Source organism: Papaver somniferum, unplaced genomic scaffold (assembly GCF_003573695.1).
Source record: "Papaver somniferum cultivar HN1 unplaced genomic scaffold, ASM357369v1 unplaced-scaffold_10, whole genome shotgun sequence".
NCBI classification, from domain to species: domain Eukaryota; kingdom Viridiplantae; phylum Streptophyta; class Magnoliopsida; order Ranunculales; family Papaveraceae; genus Papaver; species Papaver somniferum.
Window position 1 is genome coordinate 7940055 of NW_020618825.1, and position 18178 is coordinate 7958232.

An 18178-nucleotide genomic window follows, 5' to 3' on the forward strand; every position below is an offset into this window, starting at 1 on the left:
TCTAGCATGCCAAGTCATAGAATCATCAACAGCACTACTACTAGCATTAGTTACTAAAACATCAGAAGAAAAAGAACTAAACAAATCTAATTTAAAGAAGTTATTACTTAAATAACCATGTCCAAACAAAATACCATCATAAATGATGTCCAATCTGCCGTCTTCAATTTTAAAAGAATATCCAAAACTAAGAAGTGCAATAACTGAAAGTAAATTATGATGAATTCCAGGTACATAAAGCACATCGTGAAGTGTTAAAATGCGTCCAGAGCGCATATGAAGTTGATGAGTACCAACTCCCACAGCTTCCTCACTTGAGCCATTGCCCATGTAGACTCTTTGTGTACCACGTCAAAGACGTCGATAATTTACGAACCCCTCTCGATCTCGAGCTACATGTCTTGTTGCTCCCGTATCTACAATCCATTCAAGTAGAGAGTGAGCAACCAATACATGTGTACAAACACAAATGTTTACGGATTTGGGTGAAAAAGGTACCTTTTTAGGCTCAGTGCACTCACGGCCAAAACGTCCCTTTTTGTTACAGTTGTAGCATTTCAACTTGGACTTATCCTTTTTACCATCTCGCTTGCCACGACGGCGCTTGGCTGTATTTTCTGCCTTGCTGACATCTTTTCGGCTATCGTTCTTGCGCTTACCCTGTGGTTTGCGCTCACCTTGAGCATACAAGGCAGCCACACGTTTCTCCTCTTGGCGTTCAAACTCAAGCTCAACGTGTCGAGAAATATCATAAAAATTCTTGATGCCTTCATTATGGGTCAAAATTTGCTTCATATGCACCCAAGAATCAGGCAATGACCTTATCACAGCTAAAACTTGTTGTTCATCAGTAAGAACATTCCCAACAGATTTTAAATCACGGATCATAGACGACATCGTGCTAAGATGTTCGGTCATAGAATGCTTGGGATCTTTTTTGTAGACCTCGAATTTCAGCACTAAGCTGGGAAGTCTAGTAGTGGACGTACCACCAAAATTAAATTTTAGTTGATCCCACATTTGCTTGGATGTTGGATAATTCTCATATTCTCCAATAAGATCACCATTCATGCTACTCAACATAGCATAGCGTGCATGACGATCTTTCTTAACCCAAGCTTCGTAGGCTTCAAGGTCACGACGGGGTTGTACAGAATTACCTTCTTGAGGTCGGACCATTTCATTTGTTAACAGTTCCGTTTGATATTTGGAGTCGAACAGGTACTGAATTTTCCTATTCCACATGTCATAGTTCTTCCCATCTAGTTTATATCCTTTGGTGAGATCAGCAATCAAATTCTCGGTAGTCATTCTACACTATTTTGTACAAAGATTGACATTATTATTATATGTACATAGGAAATATTGTCTCAAAATCTAATTAATAAAAATAACATTTATATACAAATTTAGGATCGAAAATTTCGCTAGGCTCATAATCATCACCTAAATGTGTACTTCAATACGAAATTTATCAATTAATTCGGACAAGTAATTATTGGTAAAACACATAGCTAAACCAATCTACACCACTAATTGTCATTTAACTAGCATGTCAAAACATTACCCAAAACAACATGTGATCATGGTCGACAAAAACAATCATGCATATTAAGCATACAAGTCATGAGAAAAAAAAAACACCACACCAACTAGTATACTGCATCCTAACGTATACATCTCACGAAATCATTTTCAACCAATGAAAATGTCACGAGCATCTCCACAGTATCCAGAAGCATTGTATACACGTAGTATACTGTTGCCGGAAACACACTGTGTACACCAAAAAGACAACTTTGGACTTTACATAACAAATATATATAGCCCACCCAAAAGTTACGCTTAAGGTGCAGGACACAAAGTCCATTTAGACCACAAGTCCACTTAGGACTCATCTTCTTGCTCGGTTTCTATAAACATACAGAAGTTTCAGAAAGTAAAAAAAATGTGGTTCATACAAAAAAAGCAAAAAATGATGACCCTTTTTCACAAATCAAAAGAAGACAACAGAAAACGTGATGACCCTTTTTCACAAACCATATGAAAACATCAGATCAATCATGGATACAACACATATTTAACATGGTTGTTCAAACAAGATCCATAGATCATGGTCATGGTATACAAAATCATCATGTCTTATTATTTTACTAGGTACCCATTCACGAAATGATTCTCAACTAATGAAAATCCTGATAACATCAAAACTATCAAACACACAGTACATACGCTCATTTTCTTGTTTCTGAAAATACGCCGAGTAGCCGTACACAGTGCTTTGGGTTAATTATAACAAATATTGATAACCCAACCTGATGTATTTTCTAAGTATACTGGACACTTAGTCCATTAAGAACACGAAGTCCACTTAAACATCACCTTTTGCTCGGGTATTAAAACTTAGGGTTTCAGAAACAAAATAAAGCCATATGATTCAAACAGATGCTTAATATGACTCACTTTTCAATCGGGGAACAAATCACACAGATACATGGATCATGGTATAGCAAAACAAAACAACACATAAAGATACATAATCATCATGGGTCAATATACAAAGCACAAACAAATCATCCAAACAAGAGATACAAAAACTCCCATTGCATACATCAAAACAGAGATACAAAAATAAACTTCAATCAAGCGTATGATGAAAAATAAAGGTGGTATCACGCAGAGATCAGAACAGAAAACAATCCAAAAGGTGAATCAAGCAATACAAAACATCTCATGATGCCACTGTTAAAAAAACATGAATCAAAGTAAATGAATTCGGATAGGAACTTACCCGCGGAAAGCCCGAAACCCCCAGGATAGATAGATTGCTGTTACAAGCCTTTTCTTTGAGAATCCTTCTTCGTCCTTCCAGTTGCAGTGAGTCTTTGGATATATTCTACTAGAGAATATACTGCTAAATCACACCCTAGCCTCCTAGAGAAGTAATGGAAGAGATAGTTTCTATAAACTCTATGTTTTGCGGGAGTAGTTTCATTAGTCAATAAGAATAACAAATATTCTTATATATAGGATATGAGATATGAAGTAGTCACCTTTATGGTTCTCACTTCTTTGCACGACTGATTCCACAATTCCCCCACTACATATGCGGGCATATATATGGACTTAGTCATGGGTCAATACAACGACCAAATACTAACACTTCGCAACTGTACTGAAACGGCTCTCAAGTCTTGCTATGGATGCTTCACAGCCACCAATTCAGAAGATGCAGAAGCTTTACCGTTAAGGATGGCGGTTGTGTGGGAAACATAAATGTCTTTGCACCTTTTTCTAGATCGAAGGAGAGTGCAGAAGACTCATTTCAAAAGCTCAGGGAAGCTTCCGTACAATCAAATGGCAAAATGAAGAAATACTAAGAGGGATAAAACTTATCTTGTCTACAGATCCAAAAAATACTTTTTTGGGTTCTTTGTTCATCTCTAGGAAGTGAAATAGAGTGAATGACAAACAAGAATCAACAAGACAAGAAGGAAGTACTGTGAAGGAGGGTGTTCATGTGTACAGAGCAAGACTGGGTTCAACAGGGCATTTCAGTCTGTACAAGGAATGAATTGACGGGAATATTGGTGATAATGAAGAATTTTCTGTTCTAGTAGAATCATGGCCAGTTTATCATATGAGTTTCCTTGAGAAATTCCTATTCGCAGTACTGGCAGTTGGAGGTTTTGTTGCGCTTTGCTTTTTCTCGTGTTTGCCACGCTTTGCTTGTTGCTGGCTTTTATGCCCATATGAGTATCCTTGAGATATGCAATCATAGTCTGGTCCAGATATAAGTTTTATTTTAAATAGATACTTAAATAGGATCGTCGAACTTCATGATAATCACATAATTAAATACACAAAGATTAGTTTATATGGAGTACCTTATAACGCTAATCCATAGTACGTCGATCATCTTTAGGGTAGCGATAATACCTTGTGAAGGTCATGGTTTCTCCTTCTTCACCTCTTATGTTATGAATTATCAATTCTCCGAACCCAACACCGATGGCTATTGTGTTCCTCTTATAGATAGAAGGAGGACCAAGTTCCTAGGATTTAGTTGTAACATTAAATCTCGACCGTCCATCAAAGAAGAGATAGGAATAATCCCGTAAAGGAAACCCGGTATAAGTATATCAATAATCTAGATTACCAAGATTATTATATGGGCCCAAGGGAATATTTCTAGTCATACAAAAATATTCTTACATTCTCCCATTGGTCCATGTGATATTCTATTTAACGGTTAATCGTAGAAAAACATATGGCGTGCATAATAATTGCTAACAAAATTTAATGGTTAACGTAATACCTTGGTCAACTAAGCTATCCATACGAGTCATAGCGGTTGCACGTTGTCTTGTTATCAACATGTTCCCTTCCAACACGTTGTCTTGTTATCAACACAAATAAATTACTAAATTAGGCCTTAAATTGGGATATCATAATAGTCTAATGATGTCTTTAAAAGAAAGACTATTTCTGTTAACATTCATCCATTCACATAAGTGTATACTAGACATGGATACAAATATATTTCAGAATGACATTCATAAGATCTCAATAAGTGTCCAAAAATAAACACATAAATTAGCTGAATTTGATAATCAATTACTCCCACAAACCTAAGATTTTTAATCTTTTCTTAAGAGGTCTTAAATGGTAATTGTTCAATAAGAGCATTTGCAAAAATAATTGTGCTTAACGGTAAATAAACAACTTATTTTTCTGAAATTCATAATTCACATATGGATACTCAAGGTTCATGTGTTTTGTTCCGTTTGCATTCATATTGTGCTTTAGTTCTGCGAAGTTAAGACGATAAATTTCAGCAATATAGAGACAAACTTAAATCTGTAAGTCTCGCAGTCATATTCAAACTCAATTGTGGAGCTAATCTTAAGGGATTCTTTCTTTATAGAATCCGCACATACAACAAAATTGTAGTCTGAAAACCCAATCAACTCTAATTGGGTTGAGTAACTAATTGTAAGACATAAGTCAAGATTAGTATCTCAAAATCTTGATAGATTCGGCATAATTTGTTCTTCGATTCCATAGCTATATGCTAACATACGAACAACTCGTTATATGTTTTATTTCAGAGACATAATGAAGATTAAATTTATATCTTCATTACGATATGAAGCAAAATTTGCTATGTATGTTATCATCTCAAAAAGTTCTTCGAATATTTGATATACGCTTTACATGAGGGCTTTAGTAATCCATACAATATGTGACTATCACATGGTAAGCTTCATTGACATCCTTTATTTCGAATCATAAGAGATATGCATGAAGTCAATATCACTACTCGTAGGTAGTAAGTCTTAACATAAAATACAAAGAATATGAACTTCTCCCACTGATCTTGAGGTATATGCATCGATCAATAATAAATTCATATAAAACCAGATAAAGTTAATGGTCTTGTTGAATTTTACTACACAATATTCGAGAAGTTTGCTTAATTTCATACTTTGATTCTTAAATTTTGCATACTACGTGTTCCTATCTTTATAAAGAGAAGCCTTCATATTAACACGCGTAATTTTCTTTATAGTTTATCATTAATAAAGTCCATTTCACATTTTGTCAATGCAACTCTTTGGTCATACCGAGCTACTACTAATACTATAATAATTCTGAATAAGTCTTTATTTGACACGAGAGAAAAACTTATTTATAATCAATGCATCGTTCAAAGTAAAATATTTGGCTATAAGTCTTGCTTTATACCGTTTAACATTGTTATTACAGACGTGTTAGGTCAGAAAGACCCATTTTTATACAACTGATTTGTGTCTTTCGAGCAATTAAACAATATCTGATACTTGACTTTCAACCAATGATTTTTGCTCACATAGCATCAATCCATTAATGAAAATTATTACACATAATATTTGTGAACCGAAAACCGAGTCTTTGCCTCCATATCAAAATGTAATAAATTCTTGTAAGAAAATCACTAAAACAACATGAATAACTTTCTTTCAATCTCTATTGAGACCTTCTTAATGTTGGTTTATGTTGTTACCAAAAAATTTCTTTATTGGCAGTAGTTATATTATGGAGTATTGGATCAGTAATTTGTGGTCTTTCATTATCTAACATTCTGATAATGAGAAGATCCACAATATCTGTAGAAATCTTAAATAAAGGGATCACTATCATGATTTCTTAAACAAATATATCCACGCACTCCCACTGATTATGCCATCATTAACAAATTTATATTTTCGATTTCAATAAGTCTCATACTACGGTTAGCACGTTAAACAATACCATTTGGATTATTTAGGAAAACCAATTAACCAATAATAGTTTCCAAATTCAATTTTCATTATTTGGAATGTAAACCCTCACCTCCAACTGAACAACCATAACTTAATGGTGATTTAAACTAGATTTCAAGACATTGTAGTCCAAAGTGTGTCTTTGAAACTGATTTATTCGAAAATCTATTTAAACTAGCCTAACACGCATGCACGATGCCCCTGCCATCCCATTTCAAAATAAGCTCAACTTTGCCATAATTTTTTCCAATAAAAAATATTCATTTGAAGAAAATTATAGCTGCAGTCACGTTAAAAAGATTCAAAAGATAAATATGATATCTTCTTGTCCTTCATAAAATGGGAACACGTGACACCACCATGGATGAAACTATGACTACAGTCTACAGCTTCAGTTCAGTTTTCTGCCAGCCAAAATTTAATGGGAATATTAGAACGAATGAGAACAATTTAATGGGATTTACTGAAACATTTTGCTTGTGAAACATTTTACTTTCTACCACTCGAAGTTGAGACCTCCAAAATGTGAAGGTCACTTGTCAAAACTTCACGGACTGTGGAAACCACGTGTTTGATGAGGAGCATTATATTTGGTAATTTGATAATAAACTACCACCAGTTCAGCACAAATTCTATTCTGTCATTTACCTTCTACTCAGGAGAAACCACTTCCACACACTTTAACAATCCCAGACCGCCTCTACAGTCTCCCTCATTCTCTTTTTACCACTACCACCATATACAGTTGCTAGTTCTGTTTTATTTTCTTTCATATGGGGTATATTTTTCCTCTAATCCCATTCAGTTTCAAACTTTAATCCCAAACTATTGTGATCGATGAATTGTTTAATTTATTTTTCTAGTTATTGAGAAACAGCGTTGCTTGCTAAGTTGACAAATTAACTTCATCAATTTTGGTGATAGATTGAAAAGAAGTAAAATTGAAGTGTTGAATTTGGGATTGGGTCAATGAGTATTCTGTGGACGATGAAGAGAATACAAAAGCCGTTTTTTTTATTACCCTTATTGTTTCCGGAATTTCTTCACAAAATCGGGGTTGGATTTGATCCTTTACTGATTTTGTTCTTCGAAGGAATACTGTGATTTGATTTTGAAAGAGAAACATATTTTTGGGTTGTCTCTGTGTCACGGGATGAAGAAAAAAAAAGGAGATGGTGGAAATACAAAGGGAAGTAATTATAAAACCATACCTTCCCGATTAGAGATTTCGACTGTGATAATGGCGATGGTGGAAAGACGAATTAGATTGGAACATAAGAAAGTGGGGTTTAATGGGGCTGGTCGATGTCCAGCATCCCTGTTTAGGGAGGAGGAAGAAAGGTTTTGAAAGAAAACATACCTTATCAGATGGACGGCCTACATCACATTCCATGTTTTTAAGGTCATCTAGTCCGACGAACCAGATCGAAAGTACACACGGAAATCATGAGTCGAACCAAAAAAGCCTATCTTCTTTATATTAGGAAGATTACACACTTGTTCAAAGAACATACATTCATTGATGTGTGGTCATTATGCATAACTCATCATGCTTCTAACCATTTTCATAAAGGTACGATTTTGCCTTTTGTTATACATCATTATGCCAAGGATAAGTTAGCCTTGTCTATTGAGCAACAAATCTAAATTTTTGGAGATACTACGTAAAAGATTTAGGATATTATCCTGTTTTGTCATACCTTTCACAATATTCACCACCTTTATCAGACTTTATGATTTTCACTTTCTCTATAATTTCCTCTGAATTTCAATAATGAATGTTTGAGAAAACATCCACGGATTGAGATTCATAATGCAATTGATAGATGTACACAGTAACGCGAAAAATCATCGGGTGACAAACAATTTTATCTTCCAAAAAATGGACCATTAAATGTCTACAAAATAATCATAATCAAAAACTAATAAGAACAAAAGATGAAATTTATAATAGAGATAAATGACAATTAAGCTTACAATAGTTTCATACCTTCAATAAGATTTTCCTGTGGGTAAAACTTTATCAAGAACAAAGTAAGACATGAAAAATATCTGTGGATATTTTACATTCTCATAATTCAACATTATGTCTGTCAAATACTACAACTAGAATCACCTGTGAGCAATTCACGTCATAAAATGTATTAACAAACTCAAATAATTCTAATGTTCAACCTAATAAAATATGAATTGTAGTCACCTGTGGGTGGCTATTATTTCACATGTAAATCAAACATTTAGATAACCTTAATGCTTGTTTCAATGTGTGGATCAAAACTACTTGTGAGCAGCGTTTTCTAATCGTTAAACAAACTAAGAGGATGTAAAATATACAACACTTAAAAGATAAGAGAGTTTAGTATCACTGTGGTGATAACCAAAAAATCTAGCAATTAACATGTACAAATGCAAATATCACACTAACTTTTCTTGTGATATTGCATAGTCCCACTCAATGATATGGACATACTTGATCTGATCATAGATTTAGTCGCTTATAAACAATAATGAATAACCCTGAAACATCAATCACGAACATTTACTCAAAATCATGCCATACATATATTGTGAAAAATATCAACACCCTATAATCGAAAAATATCCAAACATAATGAATTTTTTCTTAAACCAAAATCGAGCATGAAGCAAGTCTATAAATATAATTCAATAATGAAATTTCGTTGAAGAAAAATTCTTTGATGCATCGCTCGTTTAAATATGATACAAGCTTAAAGATCGTAATAAATAACGGATATATGATGAATTAATATGAAAGGTGTTAAATAGTCAATGAATATCATTTTCAGAAATATGGAGAAATTTATCAAAAATAAAACCTCAATTTCATAGAGGATGCAATAGGTTTGGCCAACATAAGAAAAATTCATAATAGGTTACTCAACTCGATAATGAGTTAATTTATGTAAATTTTCTTTTATGTACTTTTAAGAAATAACGTAAAATCATATGCCGATTATTTAGTTACCATAATGTATGATCAGATATTGTACACTTCAATATTATCTTAAACATGTGAACTCAAACTACCTGTGGGTAATTGTTGTTCTAATACATTTAAGAAAAACAATATTTTAAGCACTTGACATGATAACGATTATGACTGGAAAAATTATTTGACATCACTCTGGTGATAGCTAAACAACTTACAAAATAATGCCATAATAACTATTAAACCTTTCCTTTACGGATTGGCGTAAAAAATTATTATTGCTAAGATAAAACACTCTAGTATCACTGTGGTGATAGCTAAAGAATTATGACTTAAGAATCTTAAGCACAATAATTTTATACGTACAATTGAAATTATCATCAACATTGAGAGAAAAGTGAAACATAATGACACAAGACACCCTCAAGATTCAAATCAGTTCATATCCATAATGTATGATCAACAATCATATCAGTCAATGTTTTCTTAAATACATGAACTCCAATTTCCTGTAGGTAAATTCTGTTCTAATATATTTAGAAAAAACAATGTTACAAGCATTACAAAAACTGTGATCATGGCCAAAAGTGATTTGACATCACTGTGGTGATAGCTAATCAACTAAAATAATGTCATTATCACATGCTATCGATAACTGCAAAACCTACATTTTACAGTTTGCAAATTCATGCTTATAATAACATTATGATTATATGGAGATATAACACTCTAGCATCACTGTGGTGATAACTATAGAGTTCCATAATAATTTCAAGTATAATCTCATAAAATCCAAAAAGAAAAACAATAATCTGAGAGAAACTATTTCCTAATGCAAAAGCACACAAACCATATCATAACGTACACACAAACTTTACAGTGTCAAACATGATTCGAATTAAAATCTTATAATGAATTCGGTAAGAAATAGCCTCAGATTATATGTACATTAGTTTTCAATAAAGCGGAAACGTAATGATAATTAGCCTACATTTCTTTAGATAAATACCACTTTATAATTTATTTCTTAATACTATGGTTTAAATTGAATTTAATTTAATTTAATTATAGACTATTTTAATTCCATAATGATCGAATCTAAACCATACTGAGTTTGCATCAGAAAACGTACAAGAGGTTTGACATTTATATCCAGTTTGGTTAAAATCAAAATTAACGGTAAACAATAAGAGTGAAAGATCTACTTTACTGCTGACATTTACGTAAACTAGATCCCAAATAAAGCCAAACAGTATTTAGCATACAAGCGAGTATTAGCCTTTTAAAAAAAAATGTTAACAGACACGTTCATTTTAAGTTGCAGTAGACGAATGCATTACGTATCTATTCGGCTTGGCTTAATAAATATCAGTAATTTAACGATTTTAACTTTTAATATTTTAGCAACACATGCATAGAACCAGTATAGAGAGATGGTGGTATTCCACAGGATCGGGGTCTATTAGATCGGTAAACAGTAGCACAGTGAGACTCTTCTTCTGTTTTAGTTTGTTTTAGTTTCTTACTACACAAACGTTAGTGGATCATTTACTACCCAATTTGACCCATTTCATTACAGATAATCACAAAGTTTTGTGGCCCATTAGACAATTTAATAATTTTATTCAATAATCATTAGCATTAGGTTACAGGCCCCACCGTTAGGATAGCCGATCGGTGAACAATTTTCAACTTAATTCTTTACGGAAACAAAACCTAATTTCCATTGTCCCTATTACGGCGCACCATGAGAAATACAATTCCGTATTACCTTGAAAGACTTGTAACAGAGAAATAAGATACCTAATATGAGAAGTTGATTCACAAACGTGATGGACGACATGATTATTGCATACAAAAAATGGACGACCATGAGTTCTAAACGCAAGCTTTAGATGCCAATTATAAGTTTTATTTTAAATAGATACTTAAATAGGATTGTTGAACTTCATGATAATCACATAATCAAATACACAAAGATTAGTTTATATGGAATACCTTATAGCGCTAATCCGTAGTACGTCGATCATCTTTAGGGTAGCGATAATACCTTGTGGAGGTCATGGTTTCTTCTTCTTCATCTCTTACGTTATGAATTATCAATTCTCCGAACCCACCACCGGTGGCTATTGTGTTCCTCTTATAGGTAGAAGGAAGACCAAGTTCCTACGATTTAGTTGTAGCATTAAATCTCGACCGTCCATCAAAGAAGAGATATTAGGAATAATCCGGTAACGGAAACCGGATATAAGTATAACAATAATCTAGATTACCAAGATTATTACATGGGCCCAAGAGAATATTTCTAGTCATACAAAAATATTCTTACACCAGAACACATATGTATTAAGATTTAGATCGCACAATATCAATATACGTTTTTTCATAGAGAGGTCTTTTCACTCTTCGGGGGATTTTAATTCATCAATCTACCATGACATCTATAGTTATTGCATTCGTATTTGCTTGCTTCTTGTTGCTCGTTGCTAGTATATAATTGCTGCTTTTCGTGTGTAACATTGCTTGATGATCCCCGTTGCTAGCTCTATTCTGTATCTGTTTTGGTTAGTTTTGCTAGTGGTTTGAGAAGGAATCAATCTTTCCAAGGCTATGGCCCATGGTATTCCCCAGCAAAAATTCTAGAAAATGTAAAATATAGGTAACATCCTCAGCAACATTGTACATCATGATTCCTTGAACGTAGATTTCTATTAAATCAATGTTATCTGTCTCTTGCACGTGCAAATGGTTCTCATATATTTGGTAGAAATAATACTGCAGTTTGTGAGAAAAACAAGTTTGCCTATATTTGTGAATGCAGAACCGGTTTTCTAGCTCGCCTTGAACAACATAGCTCTAAAGCATAACACGAAAATCAACGCACACTCTTCATAGTATTCTGCTTCTTCGTTAGCAGGTTACGAACTAATTCTTCGCAGCTGTGTACTGGAACCGCTCTCAAGTCTTGCTATGGATTCTTCACAGCCACCAATTCAGAAGCTTTAACGTTAAGGATGGCGGTTGTCTGGGAAACATAAATGTTTTTGCACCTTTTTTTAGATCGAAGGAGACTGCAGAAGACTCATTTCAAAAGCTCAAGGAAGCCTCCGCACAATCAAATGGCAGAATGAAGAAATACTAAGAGAGAGAAAACTTATCTTGTCTACAGCCTCCAAAATCTACTTTTTGGGGTTTTCTGTTCATCTCTAGGAAGTGAAATAGAGTGACCGACAAACAAGAATCAACAAGACAAGAAGGAAGTGCTGTGAAGGAGGGTGTTCATATGTACAGAGCAAGACTGGGTTCAACAGGGCATTTCAGTCTGTACAAGGAATGAATTGACGGGAATATTGGTGATAATGAAGAATTTTCTGTTCTAGTAGAATCAATTTTTTATCCAGCTTATTATTATGCGTGTATTTGGAGCACGAAATTGTTGGGTGAAAACTTCATGTCCACTGGAATACCATCCTTGGTCATAGCGTGAGCTGTGTAACCTTATCTGTTGGTAGATCGATCACTTTGAACTTTGAAGATCACTCCTCGGGAGAAAGTGCAAATGGATAAATAAGGCCCTATACTTCACCATCGATCTTCTGATACACTGTGATATACGGTCATTATCAGATTTTACCAAGCCAAGTCACCGTGTTTTTTTCTTTTTTTCCTTTTGGACGTCGAGCTTTTATCTTTCCTTATTTGGAATTCTTAATTGCATGATCAGAAAAGGAAGGCGGGAAAATATTTATGCCTGATGGGATTAGGCCGGTATATTGAAATACGACTCGTTGATTACTGTTGGTGGTCGGGTCGGATCAGCAGCTCGATGGATCAAGCCTGAGCGACTGCTCCGAACTGGACAGCTACGTAGGATGGGATGTACTTGGCAGGGATGTCACCGGGAAGTGGATTAGTGCGGAGATTTGAAAACATGACGGAAAGCCGACGGGACATCTAATGTCTGCAGCACCCACGGTCTAAACGGTGCGATTAGCTCACGCCCAAAACCACCCAACCCGACAAAGGGAACAAAAGGATCATTTTCTCTGGGATTAGGCCGGTATAGTCCCACAATGCCGGTTATGCAAAACAAAAGTGTCTTCACATATCCTGAGCTTCTCCATATGCTTGTCTCTTCGGAGACATCCGAGAAAACCAAACAGCCGCATGGCTTGAATGGATACAAGGAGGATGATGCCATGCTCATGGCCCTCAACGTCATACACATAGACCCATGGCCTAGTGTCACGGATTACCATGGCCTAGGCATCGGAATGGGAATGAGGCGACTTCCCAATTTCTTATATATAGGACTGTAAATCGTCCACTAAATTTTATTTTATTTTATAAATTTTTATATGGGACTGTAAATCGTCCACTAATTTTATTTTCTTATCCAAATAAGCGTAAAAATAAATTATTAACTTATCCGGCCACTCAAACAAATTATTCACTTAACCGGCCACTCAAATTATTAACTTATCCGGCCACTCAAAACTTCTCATTACCTAGTTCTTCACCAACGTACAGAGGACAGACATTAAGGGAATAAATACAATTTTCTACATTAAGGGAATGTAGAAAATCCATGGATGATCGAACTTTAGTTACGGTACGGTGCTTGGTCATTTGGGTTTGGACTATTATAAAGAAGATTAATCTTTTTCTCTCCCCGGATTCCCGCGTGCTAATCACTTAAGGCGTAGACAAATAAAGCCTCACCTTAAACGGTGAGGAAACCCTCTCTTATTATTGACCGAAATATGCCTTTTTCAGTTTTATGAAACAGATGTTTTGCTGAGGACATTTGACAAAGTATAAATGGTTTAAAAAAACATGGAAGTCCAAATTCGATTCAGAAGTCGAATACCAATTATATTAGGACTGTTTTTTCAAAATAAAAAAACCTTCTTCATCATACATTTGTCTATCCATCTAGTATTTTATTGGTAAATCAGAGTTGCAAACTAGTTTCACTGTATGTCAAAAAAATAATCCTAGATCCGTCCCTCGACTAAAATACGCTTTCAAACCAATTTACTTTTCTCCATAACAACTTTTTTCCTGGATAAAGATGAAATTTATTGATTAAAGGGAGGAACTGTTTTGGTCTCTAGCTAAGAGACGACAAATATCAGCTAGAAAGTTGTTGAGACAATTGAGTGTGATTCTCTAACAATTTTAGCTACATCATCAGCCACCTGATTATTATCTCAACTAATAAAAAAAAACTTACGATGACTAAAACTTATACTTAATTGTTTAATCTCTTTCAGAATGTTTTTATTCTCCCATTTAATCATAAGAGGATCCTCCGTTATTGATTGAATCACTAGCTTGGCATCTTCTTCAATGTGGGTCTTATTTAGTTGTAACTCCTTAACCTAGAGTAAAGCTTCACGAACCTCCATGAATTCACCAGTTTGAGGACTTAGAACTCCATCTTCTTTAAATAATGACTTCTTCAGATTATTTCGCTCAGCCCAATAATTCAAAACTTAATCCCATGTCGACCATTTGACGTGTTTTGACTTTAAAGTTTAAAGTACATGTACCATGTAAAGCTGTATTTTGAGGTAAAGAAGTTAGTAATTGAGGTTGGCTTTGGGTATTCCATCCAGAGGTGTAAAGTGTGTAGTGCCAACACAATACTGGGCGTTAAAATCTAAGCACAACACAGCACGTCACCAAACAGCATGGTAGTTTTATGTGTTAAATTTTATCGTAACTTGAGCGTGGCTTTCGAACTGAAAGTGTATATAATTATCATATTTGTATTTTTCAAACAAATTAGATGTTCTCTCTGCTCATCTATTATGTGGATTACTGGACTCCTTGAGGATACAATCTTTAACCTACTCAATAATCAATCTATATAAAGAAAATAATGAATATAGTACTAAATTAAACAGAAGAACAACAGGATGTGGAGTCCATTAGAGAAAAACAACATACAATATTTTAGACAACAGTAAAACAACTACTGACATAATTTCTAATTATAGGGCCCAAAAATTGATCACGCTAACTCCATGTGAGCAGGAATGAAATATCGATTCTATAATGACTGCCTCCAGATATTTTTCATTTTTTAACCTGGTTTTCTGTTTTTGAGAGTCGATTATAGTAGGGTTCGTTTTTCCTTTTGAAATATCCTTTAACCTTCATATCTATAAAATTTTAATTTATTGATGGAAAAAAATATGTTTTGATCGCTACTTGGCTAGTAGTTGTTACATGTAATAATTGTTGTTGATTGTCTATCCAACGCTGTTTCCTTGGAAAGATAGTTGCAAAGGGGAGCTACTGTTGACTAAAAATCACTGGGATGCCACAACTTGTTTACCATTAGATATTATACCAAATCCTTGTATCATATTTGATTTCTTAAATTCTCTAGCAATTGCAAGAATTCTTGCATGATTATTATTCTAAGTTATAACACAACATTTGGATGTATTTCCATTAATGTTACGCTACAGAGAGTGAGAGAACAAATCGTTTATAGATAGACGAAGTTTCATGGCAAAGTAAGTTGTCATACTGATCAAACTGTGAATTCTATTGTCAGCTTAGTAACAATTTAAGAAGATTATATATATACATATATATAGAATGGTTGTGAAAGTGGATAATTTAATGTAGAATCGATAAACTTACACTTTCAGAGAATTCAGGAGATAATATTTCTTTGGAATCAAACAAAATATGACTTGCATAAAAATAACCTGAAAGAATGATACTTCTCCAACTTGGAGAATGGAGACTAAAAAACAAATCATCCATCAATGATGATAGTACATCATTGGTCTGAAAATTAGGGGAAAAAAACAAATGACAACCGAAATGAAATTCCGTACTACAAAGTTTATGTAGTACACTATAAACCGCGAGAACCTAGCAATAACCTCATTTCACCTGCTTTTTTGTTCCTTTTAAACCGTATTCCTCTTCAAGGTTATCTAAATTATGTTAGTCCATCTCCCCAACGTAAGTACCAGAATTGAGGGAAACTAAGCTTTCAAAATAATCCACCAATTTCTCGAAGTAAACATTATGCTGGACTCTAGTGTACTTCCGTGTTTCGGGTCATACAAAAGTAGGCTATCAGGATAACCACATAATAGAATCTTACCATTCTCGAAAAACCTCACTGGACTGAAATGTATGTTGGCCCTAATAACACTCTCATTAGTAATGATATAGCGTCTAGTCAAAGACACATGAACTCCATAATCAAGCATCTCCCATAATTCGACATGAGTCTTAACACTATAAACATATGAGTTGACTAGTACGCAAAGGCACCCTTCTGACACTCCCAAACTCACATTGTACGCCCGATATCTCCTGGTAGTTGCACTTTTTTAAAATCTTCGTTGCTGATATCCAAAGAAACTATAACTGTAAGAATGGTGATCAATTAATTATGAAAATTCTTGATTAAAGAAACATGACTAGTCTTTTATATAGACTTGATCAACAGAATATCAAAACAATTAAAGGAGGTTTACCGACATAATAGTAAATGCATAACTGGTACAATGTACGGATACTTGAGTAAGTCTAACATCCCCCCTCAAACTGAGGAAGGTACAGCAGGCATCAGTTTGTTCTTCAGTAAACTAAACTGAGACTTCAACAGTCCTTTCGTAAATAAATCAGCAATCTGACTGAGAGTGTGAATATAAGAAACCTTAAGAAAATCAGATTTGACTAAATCTCGAATCATATGATAATCCACCTCAATATGTTTGGTGCGAGCATGGAAAATTGGATTTTCTGTTAAGCTGCCAGCACCCATATTGTCACAGTATAACTTGCAAGGAATAAACAAGTAGACAAACAGTTCTTCAAACAAGTAAGAGAGCCATAATATTTCAGTTGCTACATTGGCCAGTCCCCAATACTCAGCTTCTGTAGAGGAACGAGATATAGTATGCTGCTTTTTGGAAGACCAGGAAACTAAATTTCCCCCAACAAAGACACAATAACCTGAAGTAGATTTTCTGGTGTCAGGGCGTCCTGACCAATCACTATCACAGTAAGCAACAAGTTCAGAGAAATTGCCAGTACTACTGAGAGTAATACCCTGACCAAGAGACCCCTTAGTATACCTGAGAATGCGTTTTGCAAGCTGTAGATGAGTTTCAGTAGGGAAATGCATGAATTGACTAACATAGTTGACAGCATAACTGATGTCTGGTCTGGTAAGTGTCAAATATTGAAAGCCACCTACTAAACTTCTATAAGCTGCTGCATCCTTCAATAACATTCCATCATAGGCTGAAACTCTTGGACCACATGCCACTGGAGTTTCGCATGGTTTACAACCTAGTAGGTCATGTTTTCTAAGTAGATCCAGAGAATATTTGTTCTGAGTAAGGAGTAATTTAGAGGCTGAAGTATCAAAAGTAGCTTCAATACCTAGAAAATAGTGTAATGATCCAAGGTCTTTCATGGAAGACTCAGTCTTGGGAGATGAGATAAAAGAAGTGAGTAAGGAATCTGAAGTACCAATAAGAATAATAGCATCCACATTTACTAAGATAATCATTCTCTCAGAACCTTTGTGATAGATGAACATAGAAGCATCATATATAGAATTTGTAAAACCAAATTTAAGAAATAACCACTGAACCTTTCATACCAGGCTCTAGGGGCCTGTTTAAGTCCATATAATGATTTTTGAAGATGACACACATGTGTAGGATGATCAGGATCAACAAGTCCTGGTGGTTGCTCCATGTATACATGTTCTGACAGATTGCCATGTAAGAAGGCATTCCTCACATCAAGTTGCCTCATGCTATAATTGTTTGAAAGAGCTAAACTAAGAACACATCTAATAGTTGTAGCTTTAACAACAGGGCTAAATGTCTCTTCAAAATCAATCCCATCTACTTGATGATAACCCTTAGCA

The 18178-nt window shown here is 34.5% G+C and overlaps 1 protein-coding gene across 1 annotated transcript; it reads right to left on the minus strand.

The window, feature by feature from the left end:
* Nucleotides 1–16834: 16834 nt before the first annotated feature.
* LOC113326268 (uncharacterized mitochondrial protein AtMg00810-like) lies at nucleotides 16835–17812 on the minus strand. The gene has a single exon (XM_026574029.1). It carries the CDS (start codon nucleotides 17810–17812, stop codon nucleotides 16835–16837), a length of 978 nt encoding a protein of 325 aa, XP_026429814.1.
* Nucleotides 17813–18178: the final 366 nt, after the last annotated feature.